The 23,372-nt window shown below is 37.9% G+C and overlaps 2 protein-coding genes across 5 annotated transcripts in view; one reads left to right on the top strand and one right to left on the bottom strand.

Moving 5' to 3' along the window:
* The window catches only part of LOC135092778 (uncharacterized), a 46,405-nt gene that overhangs the window by 10,141 nt on the left and 12,892 nt on the right, over window positions 1-23,372 (top strand). For all 4 annotated transcript variants that reach the window (XM_063991460.1, XM_063991459.1, XM_063991461.1 and 1 more), the window contains exons 2-4: window positions 10,645-10,867; window positions 11,389-11,598; window positions 20,670-20,849. In XM_063991460.1, coding sequence (XP_063847530.1) covers window positions 10,865-10,867; window positions 11,389-11,598; window positions 20,670-20,849 — 393 coding nt within the window. In that variant the 5' untranslated portion in view covers window positions 10,645-10,864. The remainder of the gene's footprint in view (window positions 1-10,644; window positions 10,868-11,388; window positions 11,599-20,669; window positions 20,850-23,372) is intronic.
* On the bottom strand, window positions 1,760-7,821 carry LOC135092839 (SCAN domain-containing protein 3-like). Its single transcript, XM_063991581.1, has 5 exons — window positions 7,736-7,821; window positions 5,939-5,980; window positions 5,595-5,689; window positions 3,165-3,544; window positions 1,760-2,872 (listed from the first exon to the last, which is right to left on the bottom strand). The coding sequence occupies exons 1-5, from the start codon at window positions 7,819-7,821 to the stop codon at window positions 1,760-1,762; spliced, it is 1,716 nt and encodes a 571-aa protein (XP_063847651.1).

Genomic DNA, 23,372 nt, shown 5'->3' with positions numbered 1-23,372 from the left:
GGTCATCATCTTTTAGAGATTTTGGTGAAACTTTTGCTGTTGCCTTGGACATATCAAAAGCCTTTGATAGAGTCTGGCACAAAGCTTTGATTTCCAAACTACCCTCTTACGGTTTCTATCCTTCTCTCTGTAACTTCATCTCAAGTTTCCTTTCTGACCGTTCTATTGCTGCTGTGGTACACGGTCACTGTTCTTCTCCTAAATCTATTAACAGTGGTGTTCCTCAGGGTTCTGTCCTGTCACCCACTCTCTTCTTATTATTCATTAATGATCTTCTAAACCAAACTTCTTGTCCTATCCACTCCTACGCTGATGATACCACCCTGCACTTTTCCACGTCTTTTCATAGACGTCCAATCCTTCAGGAGGTAAACATATCACGCACGGAAGCCACAGAACGCCTGACTTCTGATCTTTCTAAAATTTCTGATTGGGGCAGAGCAAACTTGGTATTGTTCAATGCCTCAAAAACTCAATTCCTCCATCTATCAACTCGACACAATCTTACAGACAACTATCCCCTCTTCTTCAGTGACACTCAACTGTCCCCCTCTTCTACACTGAACATCCTCGGTCTGTCCTTTACTTTTAATCTGAACTGGAAACTTCACATCTCATCTCTAGCTAAAACAGCTTCTATGAAGTTAGGTGTTCTGAGAAGTCTCCGCCAGTTTTTCTCACCCCCCCAGCTGCTAACTCTGTACAACGGCCTTATCCGTCCATGTATGGAGTATGCTTCACATGTCTGGGGGGGTTCCACTCATACTGCTCTTCTAGACAGGGTGGAATCAAAAGCTTTTCGTCTCATCAACTCCTCTCCTCTAACTGACTGTCTTCAGCCTCTCTCTCACCGCCGCAATGTTGCATATCTAGCTGTCTTCTACCGCTATTTTTATGCTAACTGCTCTTTTGATCTTGCTAACTGCATGCCTCCCCTCCTTCCGCGGCCTCGCTGCACAAGACTTTCTTCTTTCTCTCACCCCTATTCTGTCCACATTTCTAACGCAAGAGTTAACCAGTATTCGCAATCATTCATCCCTTTCTCTGGTAAACTCTGGAACTCCCTGCCTGCTTCTGTATTTCCACCTTCCTATGACTTGAATTCCTTCAAGAGGGAGGTTTCAAGACACTTATCCACCAATTTTTGACCACTGCTTTGACCCTTTTATGGGACTGGCATTTCAGTGGGCATTTTTTTTATTAGATTTTTGTTGCCCTTGGCCAGTGTCCTTTCTACATAAAAAATAAATAAATAAATAAATAAATAAAAAATAAAAAAATAAAAACAACTCTAGCAAATCCTGTAATTTTATTGATTCCATTTGTTATTTTTTTTTTGTTAATTATTAATAAAGAAATTTGTATTTTGCCTTTGCTGAATGTCATATAATTATTGAAATGGTACTAAAGAAGTAATATAATGCACATTAAAAAATTCATACGTAGAGTAATTAAAAACTGCATTATTGTGAAAAGCTGTTTCAGCAATAAGCAAAAAAAAAAAAAAAATGAAAGAAACAAACAAACAAATTCCACTGGATTGAAAAAGTGTATTAATCCTACGCAATGTGATCTGATCTTTGAATCTTACAAATCTGACAACTTTGTAATTCTGAAATGAAATGCTATCATAGGGAGTCATAATTAACTGCCACAACCATGGCCTTCAGTGGCCACATACCCACCTCCTCCCAGACCGTTTGCTTCTGAACGTTCATGCCAGGTTTATGTTTCCTTCACTTTTGAATCCCCATTCCACTCAGTGTGAAGGGTGATGTTGCAGATTATCAACAAGCTTCTTGATTCTTGGTTTTGTTTCACTTAAAGCACACCGTAGGTCATGCTTCACTTCAAGTCTGTTGCGATATTTCGTTTTAATGTGGAGCAGTTGAGAGAATGCAGCCTCACAGGAATAAGTTGATGAAAATGGTAGGAGGTGGCGAAAAGCTAAGTCACATAAGTTTGGGTATGAAGCTGCCACTGATGACCAAAATACTGTGAGAGATTCAGTTTCAAACTTCATCTTAGCTCGTGAATCCTCCTGAAGTGTCAACAGCTCAGTTTGGCCATCATCATTGTCATCAGGAATGCATGTCACTGGAGCAGTGAAGGGAGCCCTTACTAGCCGAGAAGTTAGGCTTTGGATATCTGGGAAGTATCTTTTAAATTCCCCTTCCAAGGCCTCAAGATGTTGGGTAATCAAGTTCTGCGTAGCAGCTTCACACTCCTCTACAATTTCTGACACTGTGTCCAGCATTGCCAAGGTTCCCATTCCAACTTTGCTCCTCCAATTTTCCATCTTACGAATGAAAGCTTTGATTTTGTCCACAAAATCGATTATCAAGCTTCCTTTCCCTTGGAGTTCCAGGTTCAGTGTGTTCAACTGTCTCAACATGTCAACAAGATAGGCTAGCCGTATTTCGAAGCTATCTGCAGACCATGCTGACAGCAAATCTTGCTTGTTCTGTATTCTGAGAAAGAGGCTGATCTCTTCTCTGAGCTCAAATACACGCTGAACTACATTTCCTCTTGATAGCCAGCGAACTGCTTTATGAAATAGGAGGGTCTCATGAGCTGCATCCACATCTTGGCAGAGTCTCTTGAAAAGGGGTGTGTTAAGAGCACTACCTTTTACAAAGTTAACTGTTTTTATAATTGCATTCAGAGTGTCCTGTAATTCTGAGGGTAGCGTTTTTGATGCAAGAGCTTGCCTGTGGATCATGCAGTGAAGAGGGATAGCATATGGTGCTTTTTGTATAACTCTTGTAACAAAACCTGACTGAGAACCCAACATGGTTGGAGCCCCGTCTGTGCATATCCCACAGAGATTGCCCCAGTCAAGACCTTCAGATTCAAAGAATTCTGTAAGTTTCTGCATTACATCTTCACCTTTTGTAGATTATTCAAGAGGCTCACAAAACAAGAATTCCTCCTTCAGATCCTCATCATGAACATACCTTACAAAAGCCAGGAGTTGTGAGCAGGACTGGACGTCAGTGGACTCATCGAGTTGAATACTGAATAATCCAGCTCTTTTAATTTCCTGTATCACCTGCTCTTTAATGTCATCAGATATTTGGGAGATTCGGCGTTGCACTGTATTATTTGAGAGTGAAATAGCATTCAGCTTTTCAGCACTTTTCTCACCCAAAACAAGCTTTTACCATTGTTTTGGCACATGGCAAAATTAATTCCTCCTCAATTGTGTGAGGCTTCTTTTTCTTTGCTATTTCAAGGGATACAAGAAATGATGCCTCCACTATGGCAGCATTTTGTTGATTAAAGAAACCACTGGCATCAAGTCGCTGTCTCTTCATGTTCAATTCTTGTCGACTAAAGAAGGAACGATCTTTGCCAACATGTTGAGGGTGCTTGGTTTCCAGATGTAATCTAAGTTTACTGGGCCGTAGTGATTCAGCTGTTAGTATTTTGTGACAAATCACACACTGAGGCTTCACTACACCTTTATCAGTGATGCTTGTAAATCCAAAATCCAGGTAGTTGTCATCATAGTTGCGTTTCTTATTAGAAGCCATCACTGTACCTGCAATGCACAAACAAAAAACTGCTACTTCTAACACCGCTAACATATGTCATCACCCATGATTAGAATAATAAAATGGTATATATGAGGTTGAAAGGAAGTTAGATTTTACGTTACAAAAAAATTATAGAATGTGCATAAATACAGCAGATATTATTTACCTTCTTAATATACTTCATGATGCAGGGCTTACTTACCATTAAAGTGGTATTGATGTTGGCTTAAGTTCATATAATGCTGAAGTATTCACAAGTGGGATGAAACTGATTATATGGGGAGGCACACGATGATCAATGTTGCAACTGTGAATGTCTGGTTAACTGAATAATATGAACATCCTTGCTGATACGTAAGATTCAAGACCAGGTTATCATACAGAATACACAGCTTAGGAAGCCTTAGATTAGAATTATGTTGAGTTAAAATTATCTTGCTTCCCTAATACATCCCCATGTTTTGTTTTATGTCAAGAACACAGAATCAGATTAAAAAAAAAAAAAAAAAAAGGGACGTATTATTCATGTGTCTGGCAGCAAGGCATTGCACAAACCTGTACTGAACCTGTAAGTTCCCTCCACTGGCTACCTACCCGCTACACTCCTTTGGTTTTATTTATGCATAGCCTCAGATTATGGCCCCCTACATTCTGCTATATGGCCCCCCCGGGGGCCATTGCCCCCAATTTGTTCTAGAGGTTATTAATGAAAGGAGTGAAAGAGTAAAGCCACTGGTTAACTCTTGCATTGGTGAAGTGGACAGAATAAGAATGAGAGAGTGAATAGAAAGTCTTGTGATGTATTTGCTCCATTATCATAGAGTGTACCAGTTTATCAATGAAAGAAATGAAGGCTTAAGACGCTGGCTAGCTTAACTCTTGTATTGGTAAAGAGGACAGAATAGGAATGAGAGAGTAGGAGAGTGAATAGAAAGTCTTGTGATGTATTTACTCTGTTACTGTAGCAACATATGATTGATTCTATATTGATTTTGCTGTGTGTAAGTTAATCATGTGAGTGTGGAAGTGATTGCGTCAAGATTACACACCCGCTGTTTGTTGATGATTGTACAAAGTTGTGATAAATCAAAGAAAATAATGTAACATAGTACAATTGATAATAAAACAGCGTCATTGCATGCGAAGGAGCACAGAAATTAGTTTCACTAAGAGATCTTAATCTAGCACGAAACGAAATAAAGATATGAAACATGAAAAACACAAGGAAACCCACAGTCTAATTTGACATAACTATAGACGAAACATTAAAGGTACTAAGAAATTTCTAAATATTATTCACGATCATGACGAAGTAGAAAGCGATTAGCGACCTGCCTGTCTTCATGGTTTTACAATCTAAGTGTGCGACACCTCAACACACTACCCTGCTGTCTCCTGCTCTCTCTCTGTTATCTGCCTGCGCTTTGTCTTAAATTCGTTTTCAACTGTAGTGTCGGTGAGCTACAAAATATATCTACGTTCATAAGGACTATCTCGCTTAAGAAACTCAGAATACTCATTCCTACAAAAGGGTATGGATGTATCTTATGCCCTTCTAGTTTGCTAATCACAAGTCACCGAGGCTAGGCGTCAGCTGTGAGTCACTCAGCTGTTTCCAATATCCTTGTTTCTTAGGTGTTTCCACATTCATCACCCTTAGACTTATGAGGTAGTCACCAAGGGTATTTCGTTTTCAGCTTTAAGTCACTCAGCTGTTTCCAGTATCCTGGTTCGTGAGACAGTGCCGTCGCTGTTATCGCTATCAAGTGTCTGAGGTAGTTTTCAGTTGTTTTCACGTTTATCATGCTTATACCTATAAAGGAGTCGCCGACCACCACGTCACTCATATATCACGTCGAAATTCTTGCTAAGGGAGGTAGCAGTTAATAACAGTGTGAGTTTTGTTTTGTGGGGCCAAGGCAAAGGGCTTTGGTGCCATTTGAGCTGTCATCAGTCTTAACACTAACATTAGTGTGCTGGGGGGACCGAGACGTACATGCTGACTTGTTGGGCCACCTGGAAGATTAGTACACAGGGGAATGGTTTCGGCCTTACCTGCGTTGTCATTAGCGTTGTTACTCTCAACAACAGAGTTATAGAGGGCTGCACCGACAGAGATACGAGGGGCTGAGTCGGCGAGAATATCAATACTACGACACATGGAGCATTTAATGTCACAAATTATAAAGTGCCAAGATTAATATACTTAAGATCATTACAGTCATTATGTTTATTCGATCTGAATATGGGTGCAAATAAGTCTTGTTTTCACAATGGCGCAGACTTTATTGCATTTTTTTTTTTTCTTATCTTGCATATTCAGAGTTCTTGCTTTGAAAACTCTTTGAAATATTTTGTGAGTAAAGCATTGAAATTAATGAGCATGTTGCAGTGGTCACCAGTCACTTGTTTCATCCGTGGCATATAAGATGTAAATCACACTGAGAATATAGGACAGGAGTTATGGAAGATTTAGCAATTAATAAGGCATATTCTTACTAAAATCTCGAGTGATCGGTGAGAAAGTGTTGAATTAATAGATAATTTATGTAAAATAATGAGAGGCAAAATGATCGTCGCTAAATGTGTGGTAGTAAAGAGGAGAATTGATAGTTACGTGTTATAGATTGTGAATATTGCTGTATTGTATAGTTGTGCGAAAACTATTTAGAATAAGAATATCATATATCATGTTCTATGTTGATCTGGGACGAATTAGTTGAGTGAAATTATTTAGGGAAAGTCTTATGAATCCATATAGGTATTAGTGTGGAGGTGTCATCCCGATTGAGGTAAAGAGGAAAATTATGGGAAAACACTTATAACCTATGGTAATTGATTTATGTATCTAAAAAAAAAAATATTCATAGTAGAATAGCCAAGGAGCATATAACTCATGTATTCCAAGATACGAGTATACGGTAGAATGTATAGGGGAAAGGAATTAATATGATTTTAGCCACAATGTAAAGGGCCTCATACATGCTCAAGCGGCCTGTTCGGCCTTCTTCCGTATCCATGGCAGAGGCCATGATCTTTACTCTGTTGTGTCTCGCTAGAACTGAGCGCTGCCTCGAAGCAGGACTGAATATGTATACACCAATCAACCTGTCCGGCCGATTGTTCAGGCCACCTGAGCGTGTATGGGGCCACCATATGTGGCTTCGAGACAGCCTCATGTGCCCATACACGCTGAAACTGGCCTGACCTGGGGCTGGCCGGAAGCAGCCAACCTGTCAGCGAGTGGTTCGTGAGACGACCTCATCGTCCCATACACACTCAGTTTGGCATGAACAGTCGTGCTGGTTTCTTCGGCCGCATGAGCGTATATGGGGCCTTTAAATGATCAATGATAGAGCGAGATTGAGACACGAAAAGGAACACTGGGTCTTCTTATATTTGAGAGTTGTAACTCTTGTACAGATAACAAGATGGGAAAGACAGGGATGAGAAGAATTTTGTTTGATCTGGAAAATTTTAGTTATAAAAAAAAAAGTCATCCACGTAAAGGAAAAATTAAGTCAGACATGTGAAAAAGAAAGTTAAAATAAATAGTAATTTTTGGTATTAAAGTTCGGAAATCACTATTACAGATATAGATAACTGAGCGAAAGGAAAAGATTATTTAGTAGACATAACCATTTTAATTGAAGTAATCATAGGAATCAGGAAGAGTATGATCAAGATCAATACTTATTACCAGAGTCAGCATTACCTTGTTGTGGTGGAGTGATGTAGGAAGCGTACATTCGTCAGTAATAAAGAAAAGAGAAAAGGGACTATTAATTCAGTTGTTAAATGAAGGGAATTTTTAGAGAACACGATATTGATGGAGCCTTATGTTGTTCATCTGATGAATAAGGAGTGGCTTATTGAAAATTATGATATATGTAGGAAAATATGTAGAAAAATTATATTAGTTGCGAGGAGAATTGTATGGAGTTATATTGTGAGACAGAAAATGTTATGTTAAAAATTATAAAATTGAGTTTTTGGATAAAATGTGGACGCGTACATTATGTGATGTGTAGACGTAGTAAACTATACATTAAGTTATTTCATAAATGAAAGCAGCATGAAAATAATAAATATTACCAACGAATGTATTTAGTTAAAGGCGTATTATTGTTTAAGGTAATTATTAATGAAATATTTTAAAGGGAAACAGTTATAATATGGAGAATACTGTAGCTTACTGGTGAGAGGTTGTTGGGTTGAGTAACGCTCTTGGAACAGTGTTGGTACACGCAGCTAAAAGGTTGTCAACTGGACCCTGACTCATGACACTAGTGAAGAAGTATAAGTTTTATATTATTGCCTGTAGGAGGATACGTACATACAGCATATTATGAAAATGATACTGAAAATGATAAGTAAATATTAATTGACTGATTTAATTTATGGCACCGCAACATCACGGTCATATGGCGCCGCGACAAAGATTGGAGTTCTTAAAACATGAGTGTTAAAAACTAAATTATAGGTATGACAAAAATGTAAAAAAAAAAAACACTATAAAAGGAAACAAAAAAGAAAATTAGAAGAACCATATAAAATATTTTAATTACTTAATTTAATTTAATTTAATCTAAATTTAAAGTGAGGAGGTACTGACCCCCACTGACATAGACCACTGTGTCTGGCGTTGTGTTCATTTCATGTCCTAGACATTGACCCCACTGACCCAGACATCTGACATTGTTCGTTACATGCCCAAGACAAGGACCCCACTGACCCAGGCCCCAAAACCCAGCGTTGTTCGTTACGTGTCTTCCTCACTTGCCTCCATGTTCTCACAGTGCAAAAATAAGATTCTGCCCAATATTATATTAATTGTAAAATAAATAGAAAAGGTAACGTATAATTTGTTTAAAAGACCATCCTTCTCCACAAACATAAGAACTTAATGTCCCGGGAAGAGAGCCCTCTCTCCTAGTATCAGCGATATCTGGAAGGTCCCATTTTCATCGCGACAGTGGAAAAAATATCGCTCCCGCGGCTCCACCAGACTGGGACACTCCACTAGAAAGTGTCGCACTGTAAAGGGAACTAAGCAGTCATCACAGAATGGCTGGGTTTCCCGGGACATGAGGTAACCATGAGTGAGACGTGTGTGACCTGTCCAGAGATGGGCCAGTGCAGTTTCTAAGTGGCGCATCTGCACATGGACATACGGCCATGGGCGGAAAGTTACAGGAGGTATCTCACCCATCTTAGTGATGGCAACCATATCTTCCCACCTGCCCTGCCAACTGGCAAGAACTGCTGTCCTTATAGTGGAGTATAAGTCATGAAAGGAAATGGTGGACGAAGCAATCTGAGTTGCCGCCTCTTTAGCCTATTAAGGCTTCTTTATCGGCCTTCTGATTCCCATGAACCCCCACATGTGTGGATACCCAACAAAATATTATCTGTTATCCTCTGCACTGAAGCAGGTGAATCCACTCTAAAACAGATAAAGTTAGGGGAGATAGAAAGGAAGTAAAATGCTCCAGGGCAGACAGCGCACTACAGGAATCACTAAAAATAGTAAAACTTGAATCCAGTAAGGTAAAATAAAATTTAGGGCAAGAATAATGGCGGATAACTGGCGCAAAACAGAGGCACTCTCGGAAGGCTACCGCCTCGATAGAAGGAAGGGAATATAACACTATATCCCACTCATGCGTCAGAATTTGAACCATCTGAGTAGACAGAGACGGACCTAGAGTATATCGAAAAGTGTTCCAGAAATAAAGCACAAGACTCGTAATGTGGTAATAACTTTTTATTATCAACAACAGGAGGGCAGATCGATACCCGTGAAAATTGCCAGTACCCGTCCCTTGGAAACCGATGAGAGCAAATGGAGATGGAGGGTATATCAAACTCGGTCATGGCAGACCTGACCAGATATCCAAAAGGCTTAGGAAAACTAAGGCGAACATCATATAAGGGAGAACGCGCATCATGAGAAATTGTTGTACAAGTGACAAACTCAGGAAGGCAGTGAATTCGATACCAACACTTCATTACTAGAGACTAACGGCATAGGTCCAATGGCAGGACACCAGCATCCACCAGTAAAATAGAGAATGGGGATGAGCGGAAAGCAACAGTTGCAAGGCGAATACCAGCGTGATGTACGGCTTCCAACACACGGATCCGAGCCTCAGTAGCATACTAATAGATTTCACAAGCATACTCTAATTTAGAAAGAATAAAAGTTCGGTACAAGGCTAGGAGGGTCTGTCTGTCAGTGCTCCGAAAAGTATGAGACAAAACTCTTAGAAGTGACAGCGCCTTCATACATGCTGCCTTAATATAACGAAGATGGGGTACCCAAGTCAGCCGGTTGTCAAATATAAGTCCCAGGAAACGAGTTTCTTCCACACAAGAGATTCTTCTGTTATAAAGGTATAAGGCTGGGTTAGGGTGAACACTACGAAGGCGACAAAATGCATGGCCAGTCTTTGAAGCCGAGAAAAGAAATCCCCGAGTTGCGGCCCACTGAGAAATCCTATTGAGTGCCACCTGCAGCTTTCTCTCAATCAATGTCATCTGAGCTAAAGAAAAGGAGATAGACAAGTCATTGACATATAATCTACCAAGAACTCCTTCCGGAAGTACACCAATGACACTGTTTATAGCTACAGCAAAAAGTGTGACACTAAGTATACTTCCTTGCTGCACGCCTTCTTCAACAGGGCGTGATCCTGACAGATCGCCACCAACCCGTACCCATAAAAAACGACAAGATAAAACCTTTTTTTTTTTCTTTTTAAATAGGGAGTCAGCCACAAAGACAAAACTCAAACTAAGTAAAATGCCATGACGACAGGCTATGTCGTAAGCTTTCTCTAAATAAAAAAAAAAAAGTGTGGGATGGTGTTGCTTATTAGCAAATGTCTCACAAATGAAAGATTCCAGAGACAATAAAGCATCAGGAGGAATCTTGTAGGAAAATACGTATTAGAGAAAATACAGAAGTTATTGAAAATGAGGTTATTACATGTGATTACTGAACAAATGAGTAATTACTATGATATCAAAGGTTCAGTAAGCATAAGAAAATATGTAGCGAAAAATATGATGATTGTTGCATTATTTAAGTTACCTTTCACAGACAGGAGAACAGCAGGAGAGGCAAGCATCCTGTAGAAACGTCACCAAGACAGCCTGAAGGAAGAGTAGTAAAACGGCAGTCGAAGCGGCCAACCCAAAGAAAGCGTGGAAATCCGGCAGACAAGGCAGGCAGCCTGAAGGAAGAATGATAAGACGGCAGGCGAAGCAGCAAGCCTGAAGAAGGGGTAGCAAGTAGGCAGGAAAGGCAAGCAGCCTGAACCATGGTAGGTTTTCCTGTAAACAGACAATGCCCCTGAAGGTAATTTAGGTTCCAAGTGTCACTCCTGAAACGCTTCTCTTAGCACACGGGTCAGATTTCCTCTATCTCCTTTCTTGTTGCTCTTTCTATCCACCTTCTTCTATTCTCTTTTACTTCCCTTTCTTTCTCTTCATTTCCTCTACAGATTTCTTTGACTCTGTTTATTCTCTTTCATATCGCTGTCACACAACTTGGCAGTGCTGTCATTTTCCCTGGTCGCCCTTGCATAACCACACTGTGCCTCCACTATACTAATCGTAAACTAAAAACGCGTGACATTACCACGCTCATGAGCATTTGTATGATCTCCAATTGAATTTTATACGTTTCTTTTTCTTTATTGCAGCATTTTTTTTTTTCTTTCCTGTAGTTACTATGGAGTAGCATACTAAGTCAGATAAGCTAATTAAACTCGGTTTCTATTTTAGATCCGCTTGTATTCTCTCTGTGAGCGGCTGCTCCTACTTATTATTACACTCTCTGCAGGATGAGGACCTGCGGCCTCATTCCCTCCTTCTCGAGGACCTGCTCAGCCTGACGCAACCTGCCAGGAATCTGCTGCAGGCTGGTCTGGTGTTCGCCGTTCACCACATGAACGGGCAGAGTAGACACGCAAGATTCAGCCTCCAAGACGACCACCTGTTCCTTCACTCGCTGCAGGATGAAGTTCCGCCACCGGGCGCTGTCACTGTGACGGTGGGTGATTGACATGTGTCCCGTCTTTGTGCCACTGTGGCAGAATGAAATGTCCGAATGCCCTTCTTCTAAACCTCATCTTCTTTTCCTCATTGAAACTCAGGTGTCTGAGGCAACAGACAGTAGCCCCTTTTCTATCCCCTCCTACTTTCTCTATCCTTATTTTCGATCCAAAGGTGGATGTTGCGTTTATGTGCGCAATGACTTAACCTGCTCTCGTGCCCACGCTCTTGAATCTTCCGAATTTTCCACCATCTGGCTACGACTACAGAGTCACTCTCACACTAAATTTATCTGTGCTGTATACTTCTCACCTTACTCCTCTGACTATAAGAAATTCTTTGACTACTTAATTTCCAAAGTGGAGCACATTCTGATCCTCTTCCCTTTTGCAGAGATCTCCATTCTTGGAGACTTCAATGTTCACCACCAACTTTGGCTTCCATCCTCCTTCACTGACAATCCTAGTGAACTAGCCTTCACCTTTGCTATTCTCCACGACCTAGAGCAATTGGTGCAAAACCCTACTGGTATTCCTGACCGTCTTGGAGATACGCCCAACATTCTTGACCTTTTCCTGACCTCTAATCCTTCTGCTTATGATGTCACCCTTTCTTCTCTGTTGGGCTCCTCCGATCACAATCTCATATCTGTATCTTGTCCTATCACTCCAACCCCTCCTCAGGATCCCCCCTAAGCGAAGGTGCCTCTGGCGTTTTGCCTCTGCCTCTGCCTCCGTGCTTGCACCTTGCCTAGTCAAACTCTTTCAGCTCCGTCTGTCAACATATACCTTTCCTTCTTGCTGGAAGTTTTCCTACATTCAGCCTGTTCCTAAAAAGGGTGACCGTTCTAATCCCTCAAACTACCGTCCTGTTGCTTTAATATCCTGCCTATCTAAAGTTTTTTTAGTCTACTCTCAACAGGAGGATTCATAAACATCTATCACTTCACAGCCTTCTATCTGATCGCCAGTATGGGTTCCGTCAAGGCCGCTGTACTGGTGATCTGGCTTTCCTTACTGAGTCTTGGTCATCCTCTTTTAGAGATGTTGGTGAAACTTTTTGCAGTTGTTTTGGACATATCAAAAGCTTTTGATAGAGTCTGGCACAAAGCTTTGATTTCCAAACTACCTTCCTACGGCTTCTATCCTTCTCTCTGTAACTTCATCTCAAGTTTCCTTTCTGACCGTTCTATTGCTGCTGTGGTAGACGGTCACTGTTCTTCTCCTAAATCTATTAACAGTGGTTTTCCTCAGGGTTCTGTCCTATCACCCACTCTCTTCTTATTATTCATTAATGATCTTCTAAAACAAACTTCTTGTTCTATCCACTCCTACGTTGATGATACCACCCTGCACTTTTCCAAGTCTTTTCATAGACGTCCAACCCTTCAGGAAGTAAACATTTCACGCAGAGAAGTCACAGAACGCTTGACTTCTGATCTTTCTAAAATTTCTGATTGGGACAGGGCAAACTTGATATTGTTGAATGCCTCAAAAACTCAATTCCTCCATCTATCAACTCGACACAACCTTCCAGACAACTATCCCCTCTTCTTCAATGACACTCAACTCTCCCTCTCTTCTACACTGAATATCCTCTGTCTGTCCTTTACTTATAATCTGAACTGGAAACTTCATATCTCATCTCTAGCTAAAACAGCTTCTATGAAGTTAGGTGTTCTGAGACGTCTCCGCCAGTTTTTCTCACCCCCCCAGCTGCTTACTCTGTACAAGGGCCTTAGCCGTCTATATATGGGGGGATTCCACTCATACTGCTCTTCTAGACAGGGTGGAATCAAAAGCTTTTCGTCTCATCAACTCCTCTCCTCTAACTGACTGTCTTCAACCTCTTTCTCTTCGCCGCAATGTTGCATCTCTAGCTGTCTTCTACCGCTATTTTCATGCTAACTGCTCTTCTGATCCTGCTAGCTGCATGCCTCCCCTTCTCCCGTGGCCTCGCTGCACATGACTTTCTTTCTCTCACCAGTAACCAGTATTCTCAATCATCATCCCTTTCTCTGGTAAACTCTGGAACTCCCTGCCTGCTTCTGTATTTCCACCTTCCTATGACGAATTCCTTCAAGAGGGAGGTTTCAAGACACTTATTCATCAATTTTTGACTACCACTTTGGACCCTTTCATGGAACTGGCACTTCAGTGGGCATTCTTTTTATTGGATTTTTGTTACCCTTGGTCAGTGTCCCTCCTACATAAAAAAAAAAAAAAAAATCAAATAGCTTTAAAATACATAATGACAACATAACTGGCCCATAATTTGACGAATCACTTGAATTTCCTTTAACATCTTTAATGATAGGATTCACATCACCTTCAATATATGTAATGGGATGTAACAGTGGTTAAAAGAAGCATTTATGAAAACAGTAAGAAATATTAAGTATTTCTTTGAGACATTTTTTCAGTAATAGTGAATGGATGCTGTCATGCCCGACCCCGCTGTTCAGTTTCCTTGTATAAATTTGCAACCGTTCTGGAGAAATAATAATTTGAAAATGTCTTTCCATATTCCACACATCTTAAAGTTTCCTAAGCGAGACAATTTCATCTGTCTCATATGAATTATTTTCATTAATGAAGAATTTAATGTTAAGGCGTTTAATGATGACTGTTTTCTCGATCAGTTATGTTAGAAAATTTTAATTTATTTTTTTCCTGTCTAATTTCTCTCCAAAATTATATCATGTCTATTCTTTTTTTTTCTGCTGAATGGATATTGGCCTTCCTTTTATTTATTTATTTTTTCTCATTTCTTTTACATGCCGAGAGAACATCCTTAAGGGCTTTTTCGTTGGCAGTCATTTGTGTATTCAATAGAGACTCTTGATTTCAAATAAAAATCAATGACAGAAACACTATTTCTGTTACAAAACTGGAGCAAATGACCCACAAATGGGTCAGCATTAAAATCACCCAACAAATAAAATGAGTTAAAATTATGGCCTATTAAAAGTTGTTCTGAAGCATGCAAACACTGAAGGTAATCGTCCTGGGTTTTTACCCCCCAAGTAACACTTTTCATATAATAATAATAATAATAATAATAATAATAATAATAATAATAATAATAATAATAATAATAATAAAATTTCCAACACTTATCTGTAAAGCATTGTAATTTTTATCAGGCAATAGTACTTTCACTTTGAATAAGAAATCCTTCTTCCATAGACATATAAGACTACCTCACCTCTCCCAGTATTAGAAACGAGGCTTTTTTTCTAAGTAAGTTGTAGGTACAGCCACACCTTAGTTATCACAAATATGATTTACATCACCTAGTCGATTTACCCCCGCAAAAAAAAAAAAAAAAAAAAAACTTGTAATATGAAATCATAATTCCTTAAAAATCGTATATATATATATATATATATATATATATATATATATATATATATATATATATATATATATATATATATATATATATATATATATATATATATATATATATATATATATATATATATATATATATATATATATATATATATATATATATATATATATATATATATATATATATATATATATATATATATATATGGGAACAATAATTAGGAGTGCAAACTGATGTCCATCCTTGAAAAAAATACATAAGGTTTGCTATACAATACTGTAAAAAAGTGAAAAAAAATAAAATAAATAAAAAAAAAACGATTAAAAGTACTACTTAAAACGAGAATATTATGTCCCAACAGAATTTTTCTTATATAATTTATCAACCATGATATCTTCAGGCCACATTTCTAAGTAAAAAAAAAAAACGGATCTGTCATTCAGCTACATTGTCCTTGTAAGCAAAAAAAAAAAAAAAAAAAAAAAACGGACATAATATCTAAAGGTTGGATATCATAAATTAATATAATAGAAGTGGATTCAGTGTATCTTTTCAAATCTTGAGCCGTAACATCAGGATCCAGACTACTTATTAATATATCTACCACCCTCAACGCCTTCAAAGAACATCCTTCTTCCCTGGCTCCCACCATCCTGCTGCTATTATTGGTTCGCATTCCTTTCCTTGTCATATCTCGTTTTCTTCTGCTCACAAGGATCCATCTTCACTTTTGACTCCACAATCTCATCATAAAGAGTGAGTACATCTTGTAGATCTTTTCTTTTCTTCCCAGGGTCACGTCTCCAAGGAATATCTTTATTTAATATATTGATTACTAGGGCTTTGGCTACCTCAGTATTTTCATGAGAATAGAATGGTAGTATGACATCCTCAATTGTGTCTGATGAGTAATCATTCTTAACAGATTTTAAGAAACGAACCAAACTGTTTATTTCTGTGCTGCCCATTTTCTCTGAATGAGGGTCGTCTGCTCATCAACCACTACTCCTGCGCAGTTCAGCCACTGCCCATTCCCTAGCCATAATTATAATATCACTGCTGATCAAAAGCCACTGACACTCCTTATGCTTCCTCATATATCTTAGGCAATGCACTGGTACATACCCTCCTTTGTCGGTGAAATTCAGGATGATGTAAGGGCTATACCTTTAGAAAACAGAGTATAAACACAGCCTCTTGCAATATTTCTTGATGGCGGCGCAGGCTAGTAGTTGTAGTAGAAGTATTAAGTTTATTTTACTTAATTTGTATTACTTACATATATTTACACTTACACGATCATATACGACTTCAACAGTTACACAAAACATCCAAGCACAATGAAAAAAAAAAAAAAAAAAGTTAATTGAAATTAGATTCAAAATAATGTATATTTGATGCCTCGAGATAATTTAACCTTACATTTCCAATTCGAATTTCTTCATGAAGTTAACACCCATCGAGAAAACATCCTACACATGCACTATCCTCCTCTTTCAATATATATATATATATATATATATATATATATATATATATATATATATATATATATATATATATATATATATATATATATATATATATATATAAAACTTAAACATTTTATTCTGGACTGTATTGCAACTCTCAGGCTTTACTTACTATTACTGTGACAGGCTTGTCCATCTTGAACAGCTCTTGTCTGACAATTCTGTCTAATTTGTCTCTGTCTATTACTGTCTATCCTCGCCTCCACCCTCTAGCATATTTCATGAGCATAAAGTGAATATTTGTCCCAACATTTTTTTTTTTTCTATGAGGTTTATTTTCCAGTAACTTAAGTCATATAGTTAATTTTCCTGTAATTTCGGTATCTTCACCCAATCAGGAACACGTTGGAGGAGATTTTACATATGCTGTAGTCTCTTCCTCGCTTACACCAGTCTCTTGTATAATTTATGTGCCCTACGCAGCCTGGTACTTTCGGTTTCCTTGAATATTAATGTGATTAATATGTGCCACCTGAATATCTTTTCTTGTAATTTGCAGCTAATTTCCGGCTCTGTTAATCTTGTGATGACTCACCGGATCTTGTTATTTTCTTCGGTGGTCACGCCTTGTCTCTTCTATCAGCATAGTGATACTTTATTATATAATCTTGGTATCTCTTTTTATGTTTATATTCTTCCTCCCTCATTTATTCCTTCTCCTTTCTTACTTCCTGTTTAATTTATTTCTCTTCATTCTTGTCTCATATTCCTTTTTTTTTTTTTTTATCGTTTTTCATTTCTACTTGGTGTTTCTTGGGTTACGACAAATAGACTATTTATGTTTCCCAATTAATACAACACACCGACAAAAAAAAAAAAAACACTATTACTACTACTACTGCTACTACTATTACTACTACTACTACTAGTACTACTACTACTACTACTACTACTACTACTACTACTACTAATGATAATAATAATAATAATAATAATAATAATGATAATAATAATAATAATAATAATATAATAATAATAATAATAATAATAATAATAATAATAATAATAATAATAATAATAATAATAATAATTATTATTATTATTATTATTATTATTATTATTATTATTATTATTATTGTTATTGTAATCATAATAATAATAGTTATTATTATTATTATTATAATGAGGAGAACAACAAAAAGATTAAGAAAAAAGAAGAAATGGAAAAAGGAGTAGTAGAAGAAAAAAAGAAGAAGAAGAAGAGAAGGAGGAGGAAGAAACACTAATAAAGTAAAAAATAAGAATAATAAGAAAATAAGGGAAGGTGCAAGAAGTTACCAGATCTACACGTGGCCGTGTAAAAAAAATATGCTTAACAGTATTTCATATATATATATATATATATATATATATATATATATATATATATATATATATATATATATATATATATATATATATATATATATATATATATATATATATATATATATATATATATATATATATAAATTTTTTTTTGGGTTTCTTATTGACTCGGCAATTGCATCCTGATTACTGGGTCTATTTTATCCATGTAGTAATCTATTTGGGTACCATTTTTTTACACATTTTTTTTTTTTAAATCTACCTTTATCATGCTTAAACTTATAATTTCTGGTCCTATTGTGATGACTGACCCTGAGAATTTTCTTTATCTCAAATTTGTTTCTTCTCTTATACCCCCTAGAGACCTCTGTTAGATCTACCAATACCTCTCTAAGGAAATTCAAAGGCTTCATTATCCTTTCCTAAGGAATGTATTTCATTTCATGCATCTTTCTTCTATGTTGGGTTTAGGATGAAGAAAAGAATGAGAAAAGCTATAGAGGCAGCCCTCATAACAACTAGGGAAGTCATCAACCACAGAGAAGGTTTAATCAGGTGGGCGGGTAATTCCGCCAGATTGGCCCTCAGGTCAGGTACAAGGAAAATCCCCAGTAAAGGCTCGTCACGTAGGCGGATAGTGCCACCTGACTAGGAAAATAAAATTAGGTGAGGTACACGCCAGGATGGCAATACTCTGTACGAATGTCAAATGAGAAAATTTTGTATGTTGTTATAAATAGTATGTTTTCACTCATGTAAATCAGTCTCTCTGAGGATGGCTATTCAGCCGAAACGTTAGAGATTAAAAGAATTCTAACTCCTCCCTGGGTTTTTATCCCCCTTCCTAAACCCAACTACTTGTCAACATGAACAATTCACATTTCTTCTATGTACTGATTATAAAGTAACATTAAAGCTAAAATGACATTATCAATCTATCAGTAAGAAATATTAATAGTAATAATGATAAAGATAACATTATTAATATAATATTAAACTAAATATAATAATATTATATAATAAACATAATAACAGAATATAATAAACCACTACTATCACATGTATCTCTAAGGCTGAACTCTTCGCTCAAACCTTTGCTAAAAACTCTACCTTGGACGATTCTGGGCTTGTTCCTCCCTCTCCTCCACCCTCTGACTACTTCATGCTACCTATTAAAATTCTTCGCAATGATGTTTCTCATGCCTCGCTGGCCTAAACTCTCGGAAGGCTTATGGACATGATAGAGTCCCTCTTATTTTCCTTAACTACGCCTCCGTGCTTGCACCTTGCTTAGTCAAACTCTTTCAACTCAGTCTGTCAACATCTACCTTTCCCTCTTGCTGGAAATTTGCTTTTGATAAAAAGCTTTTGATAAAAGCTTTTGATAAAGTCTGGTACAAAGCTTTGATTTCCAAACTACCCTTCTATGGCTTCTATCCTTCTCTCTGTAACTTTATCTCAAGTTTCCTTTCTGACCGTTCTATTGCTGCTGTGGTAAATGGTCACTGTTCTTCTAAATCTATTAACAGTGGTTTTCCTCAGGATTCTGTCCTGTCACCTACTCCTTTCCTATTATTCATTAATGATCTTCTAAACCAAACTTCTTGTCCTATCCACTTCTACGCTGATGATATCACCCTGCACTTTTCCACGTCTTTTCATAGACGTTCAACCCTTCAGGAAGTAAACAGTTCACACAGGGAAGCCACATAACGCCTGACTTCTGATCTCTCTAAAATTCCCGATTGGGGCAGAGCAAACTTGGTATTGTTCAGGGCCTCAAAAACTCAATTCCTCCATCTATCAACGCGACATAACCTTCCAGACAACTATCCCCTTTTCTTCAATAACACTCAACTGCCCTCGTTTTCCATCCTCGGTCTGCCCTTTTCTTAGAATCTAAACTGGAAACTTCACATCTCATCTCTAGCTAAAACAACTTCTATAAAGTTAGATTTTCTGAGATGTCTCCACCAGTTTTTCTCATCCCACCAGCTGCTAACTCTGTACAAGGGCCTTATTTGTCCATTAATGGAGTTTGTTTCACATGTCTGGAAGGGTTCCACTCATACCGCTCTTTTAGACAGGGTGGAATCAAAAGCTTTTCGTCTCATCAACTCTTCTCCTTTAACTTACCGTCTTCAACCTTTTTCTTTCATCGCCGCAATGTTATATCTCTAGCTGTTTTCTATTTTCATACTAACAGCTATTTTCATGCTAACCCGTCTTCTGATTTTGCTAACTGTATGCCTCCCCTTCTCCCGCGGTCTAGCTACACAAGACTTTCTTCTCTCATCCCTATTCTGTCCACCTCTCTAATGAGTTAATCATTATTCTCAATCATTCATCCACTTCTCTGGTAAACTCTGAAACTCCCTGCCTGCTTCAGTATTTTCATCTTCCCATAACTTAAAATCCTTCAAGAGGGAGGTTTCAAGACAGTTATCCTTTATTTTTTTTTACTACCGCTTAGGAGCATATTCGTGGACCGTCATATCAGTGTTTTTTTTTTTTATTTATTTATTTTTTTATTATTTTTTGTTCCCCTTGGCCGGTGTCTCTCCTACTTAAAAAAAATAATGAATAACAATAATAATGATAATAATAATAATAATAATAATAATAATAATAATAATAACTGCATCAGTAGTAGTAGTATTAGTTATAATAATAATAATAATAATAATAATAATAATAATGATAATAATAATAATAATAAAAACAACAACAACAACAACAACAACAATAATAACAGTAATAATAATAATAATAATAACAATAATAATAATAATAATAATAATAATAATAATAATAATAATAATAATAATAATAATAATAATATGCACATCATTATCATATCAATTTTTCCCAGATGCAAGAGGTGGTGCCTGACGCTTTTCCCTACGAGGTGTTCCTGGATCTGGCGTGGCCTGGCACTTCCCCAAGGCGGGTAGTGGTGCGTCTGAGCCGCGACACCCCACGGGGTCGACAGTTCCTGCTTCTGTGCACGGGGCAGCGGGGGAGCTGCTACGCCAACACCAGACTTCTTAAGGTGGCATTTGAAGGGAGACCAGGGGAGTGTGTGGTGGGGGGAGATTATGAGTACAATGATGGTAGTGGAGGGGCCTCCCTGCTGCCTGGCCTTTGCTTTGGTGACTACTGGCAATCTGGTGGAGCAGGGAGTGTGGGGTTCTGGTGTAGTGATAATGACGATATGCGGAGTGCCCAGTTCTATATTATCAATAGGAAGTGGGGACGTAGAGGACTTAAGCCTCTTGTCTTCGGTGAGGTGGTGGCAGGTCTGGGGGACGTGGCAGCGGCAGCCCTTCACCGCCCCATTACTGAGGTGACTGTGGTCCAATGTGGCGTGCTTATTTCACCTTTATGCACACTAAAGAAACAAACAAAGACTTCTCGACAACGGTCATCTTGTACACTTTATTGAGTTTCATATTTATCTTATAGTATATATCTACCTGTTTATCTATGCGTGTGTGTGTGTGTGTATATATATATATATATATATATATATATATATATATATATATATATATATATATATATATATATATATATATATATATATATATATATATATATATATATATATATATATATATATATATATATATATATATATATATATTTATCATTGATTGTGATAGCTAGTTGAGCATTTATTATTATTCTTAAGATATTTACCTTAAATCTTATTATTGTCTTATATTCTTTTTTTAATTGGCTGTATGACATCGCCGAAGCTAGTCATTTTCGCTAGATCGCGATTTCGGGTCCTTGATCCTTCTTCAGTAGCGAAGGTCTTTCCGTATTGAGGGTATCGGAGAGAATGGCTCAAGCTGATTGCGTGGGTGTATTTATACCGGTGTATTTATAGCATCTTAGACTTCACCTCCAAGAAACATCTGGGCTAACATTTACTATGGAAAACAGCAAAGATGGAGCCATGCCCTTTCTCGACGTCCTAGTGCAACAAGAAGAAGGAAGATTTACCACCAGCGTCTACACAAAACCAACGAATCCTGGACTCTGCTTGAACGGACGAAGTGAGTGTCCCACGAGGTACAAGGATTCCATTATCTCAGCCTACATCAGAAGAGCGCTGACACACTGCAGCACGTGGAAACAAGTCCACCAAGAAATACAGCGCTCAACTCAAGTCCTCATAAACAACAATTTCAGTGAAAAGGACATCAACCGCCTAGTAAAGAAAATTGTCGACAGCTGGCATAACAAGAAGCAACAAGAGGATACGAAAGGGAACATCAACATCTTCTATAAAGCAACTTTCTCTACCGCCTACGAAGAAGATGAGAGGGCCATCACGCAGATTGTGAAGAGGAACATCAAGCCTTCTGACCCTGACAGACAAGTTAATCTGATAATTTATTACAACACCAAGAAAACCAGCCATCTTCTTCTCAAAAATAACCCCTCAAAAGAGAAAGAGAGCCTTCAAAACTCACATGTCATATATAGGTTTACGTGTAACCAAGGAAACTGTGAAGTCCTTCCCTCCACCTATGTTGGCATGACGACAACAAGACTCTCCCAACGACTAACTTTCCACCTCGCAGCAGGAGCACCCAAGAAACATCTGAAGGAGAAGCATAACATAAACATCACAAGAGGAACGCTACTGAAGAAGGGTCAAGGACACGAAATCGCGATCTAGCGAAAATGACTAGCTTCGGCGAAGTCATAATATAAGACAATCATAAGATATAAGGAAAATATCTTCAGAAAAATAATAAATGCTGAACTAGCTATCACATTCAATGATATATGTATTAGAGAGACTCCTGCCCATATACACCGTTAATATATATATATATATATATATATATATATATATATATATATATATATATATATATATATATATATATATATATATATATATATATATATATTCTACACTGAACATCCTCGGTCTGTCCTTTACTTATAATCTGAACTGGAAACTTCACATCTCATCTCTAGCTAAAACAGCTTCTATGAAGTTAGGCGTTCTGAAACGTCTCCGCCAGTTTTTCTCACCCCCCCTAGCTGCTAACTCTGTACAAGGGCCTTATCCGTCCATGTATGGAGTATGCTTCACATGTCTGGGGGGATTCCACTCATACTGCTCTTCTAGACAGGGTGGAATCAAAAGCTTTTCGTCTCATCAACTCCTCTCCTCTAACTGACTGTCTTCAGCCTCTCTCTCACCGCCGCAGTGTTGCAAATCTAGCTGTTTTCTACCGCTATTTTCATGCTAACTGCTCTTCTGATCTTGCTAACTGCATGCCTCCCCTCCTCCCGCGGCCTCTCTACACAAGACTCTTCTTTCTCTCACCCCTATTCTGTCCACCTCTCTAACGCAAGAGTTAACCAGTTTTCTCAATTATTCATCCCTTTCTGTGGTAAACTCTGGAACTCCCTGCCTGCTTCTGTATTTCCACCTTCCTATGACTTGAATTCCTTCAAGAGGGAGGTTTCAAGACACTTATTCATCAATTTTTAACCACTGCTTCGACCCTTTTATGGGACTGGCATTTCAGTGGGCATATTTTTT

This window comes from Scylla paramamosain, chromosome 41 (genome assembly GCF_035594125.1).
Source record: "Scylla paramamosain isolate STU-SP2022 chromosome 41, ASM3559412v1, whole genome shotgun sequence".
NCBI classification, from domain to species: domain Eukaryota; kingdom Metazoa; phylum Arthropoda; class Malacostraca; order Decapoda; family Portunidae; genus Scylla; species Scylla paramamosain.
The sequence above is the reverse complement of the archived record's forward strand: the minus strand, read 5'-3'. Positions and strand labels throughout refer to the sequence as shown.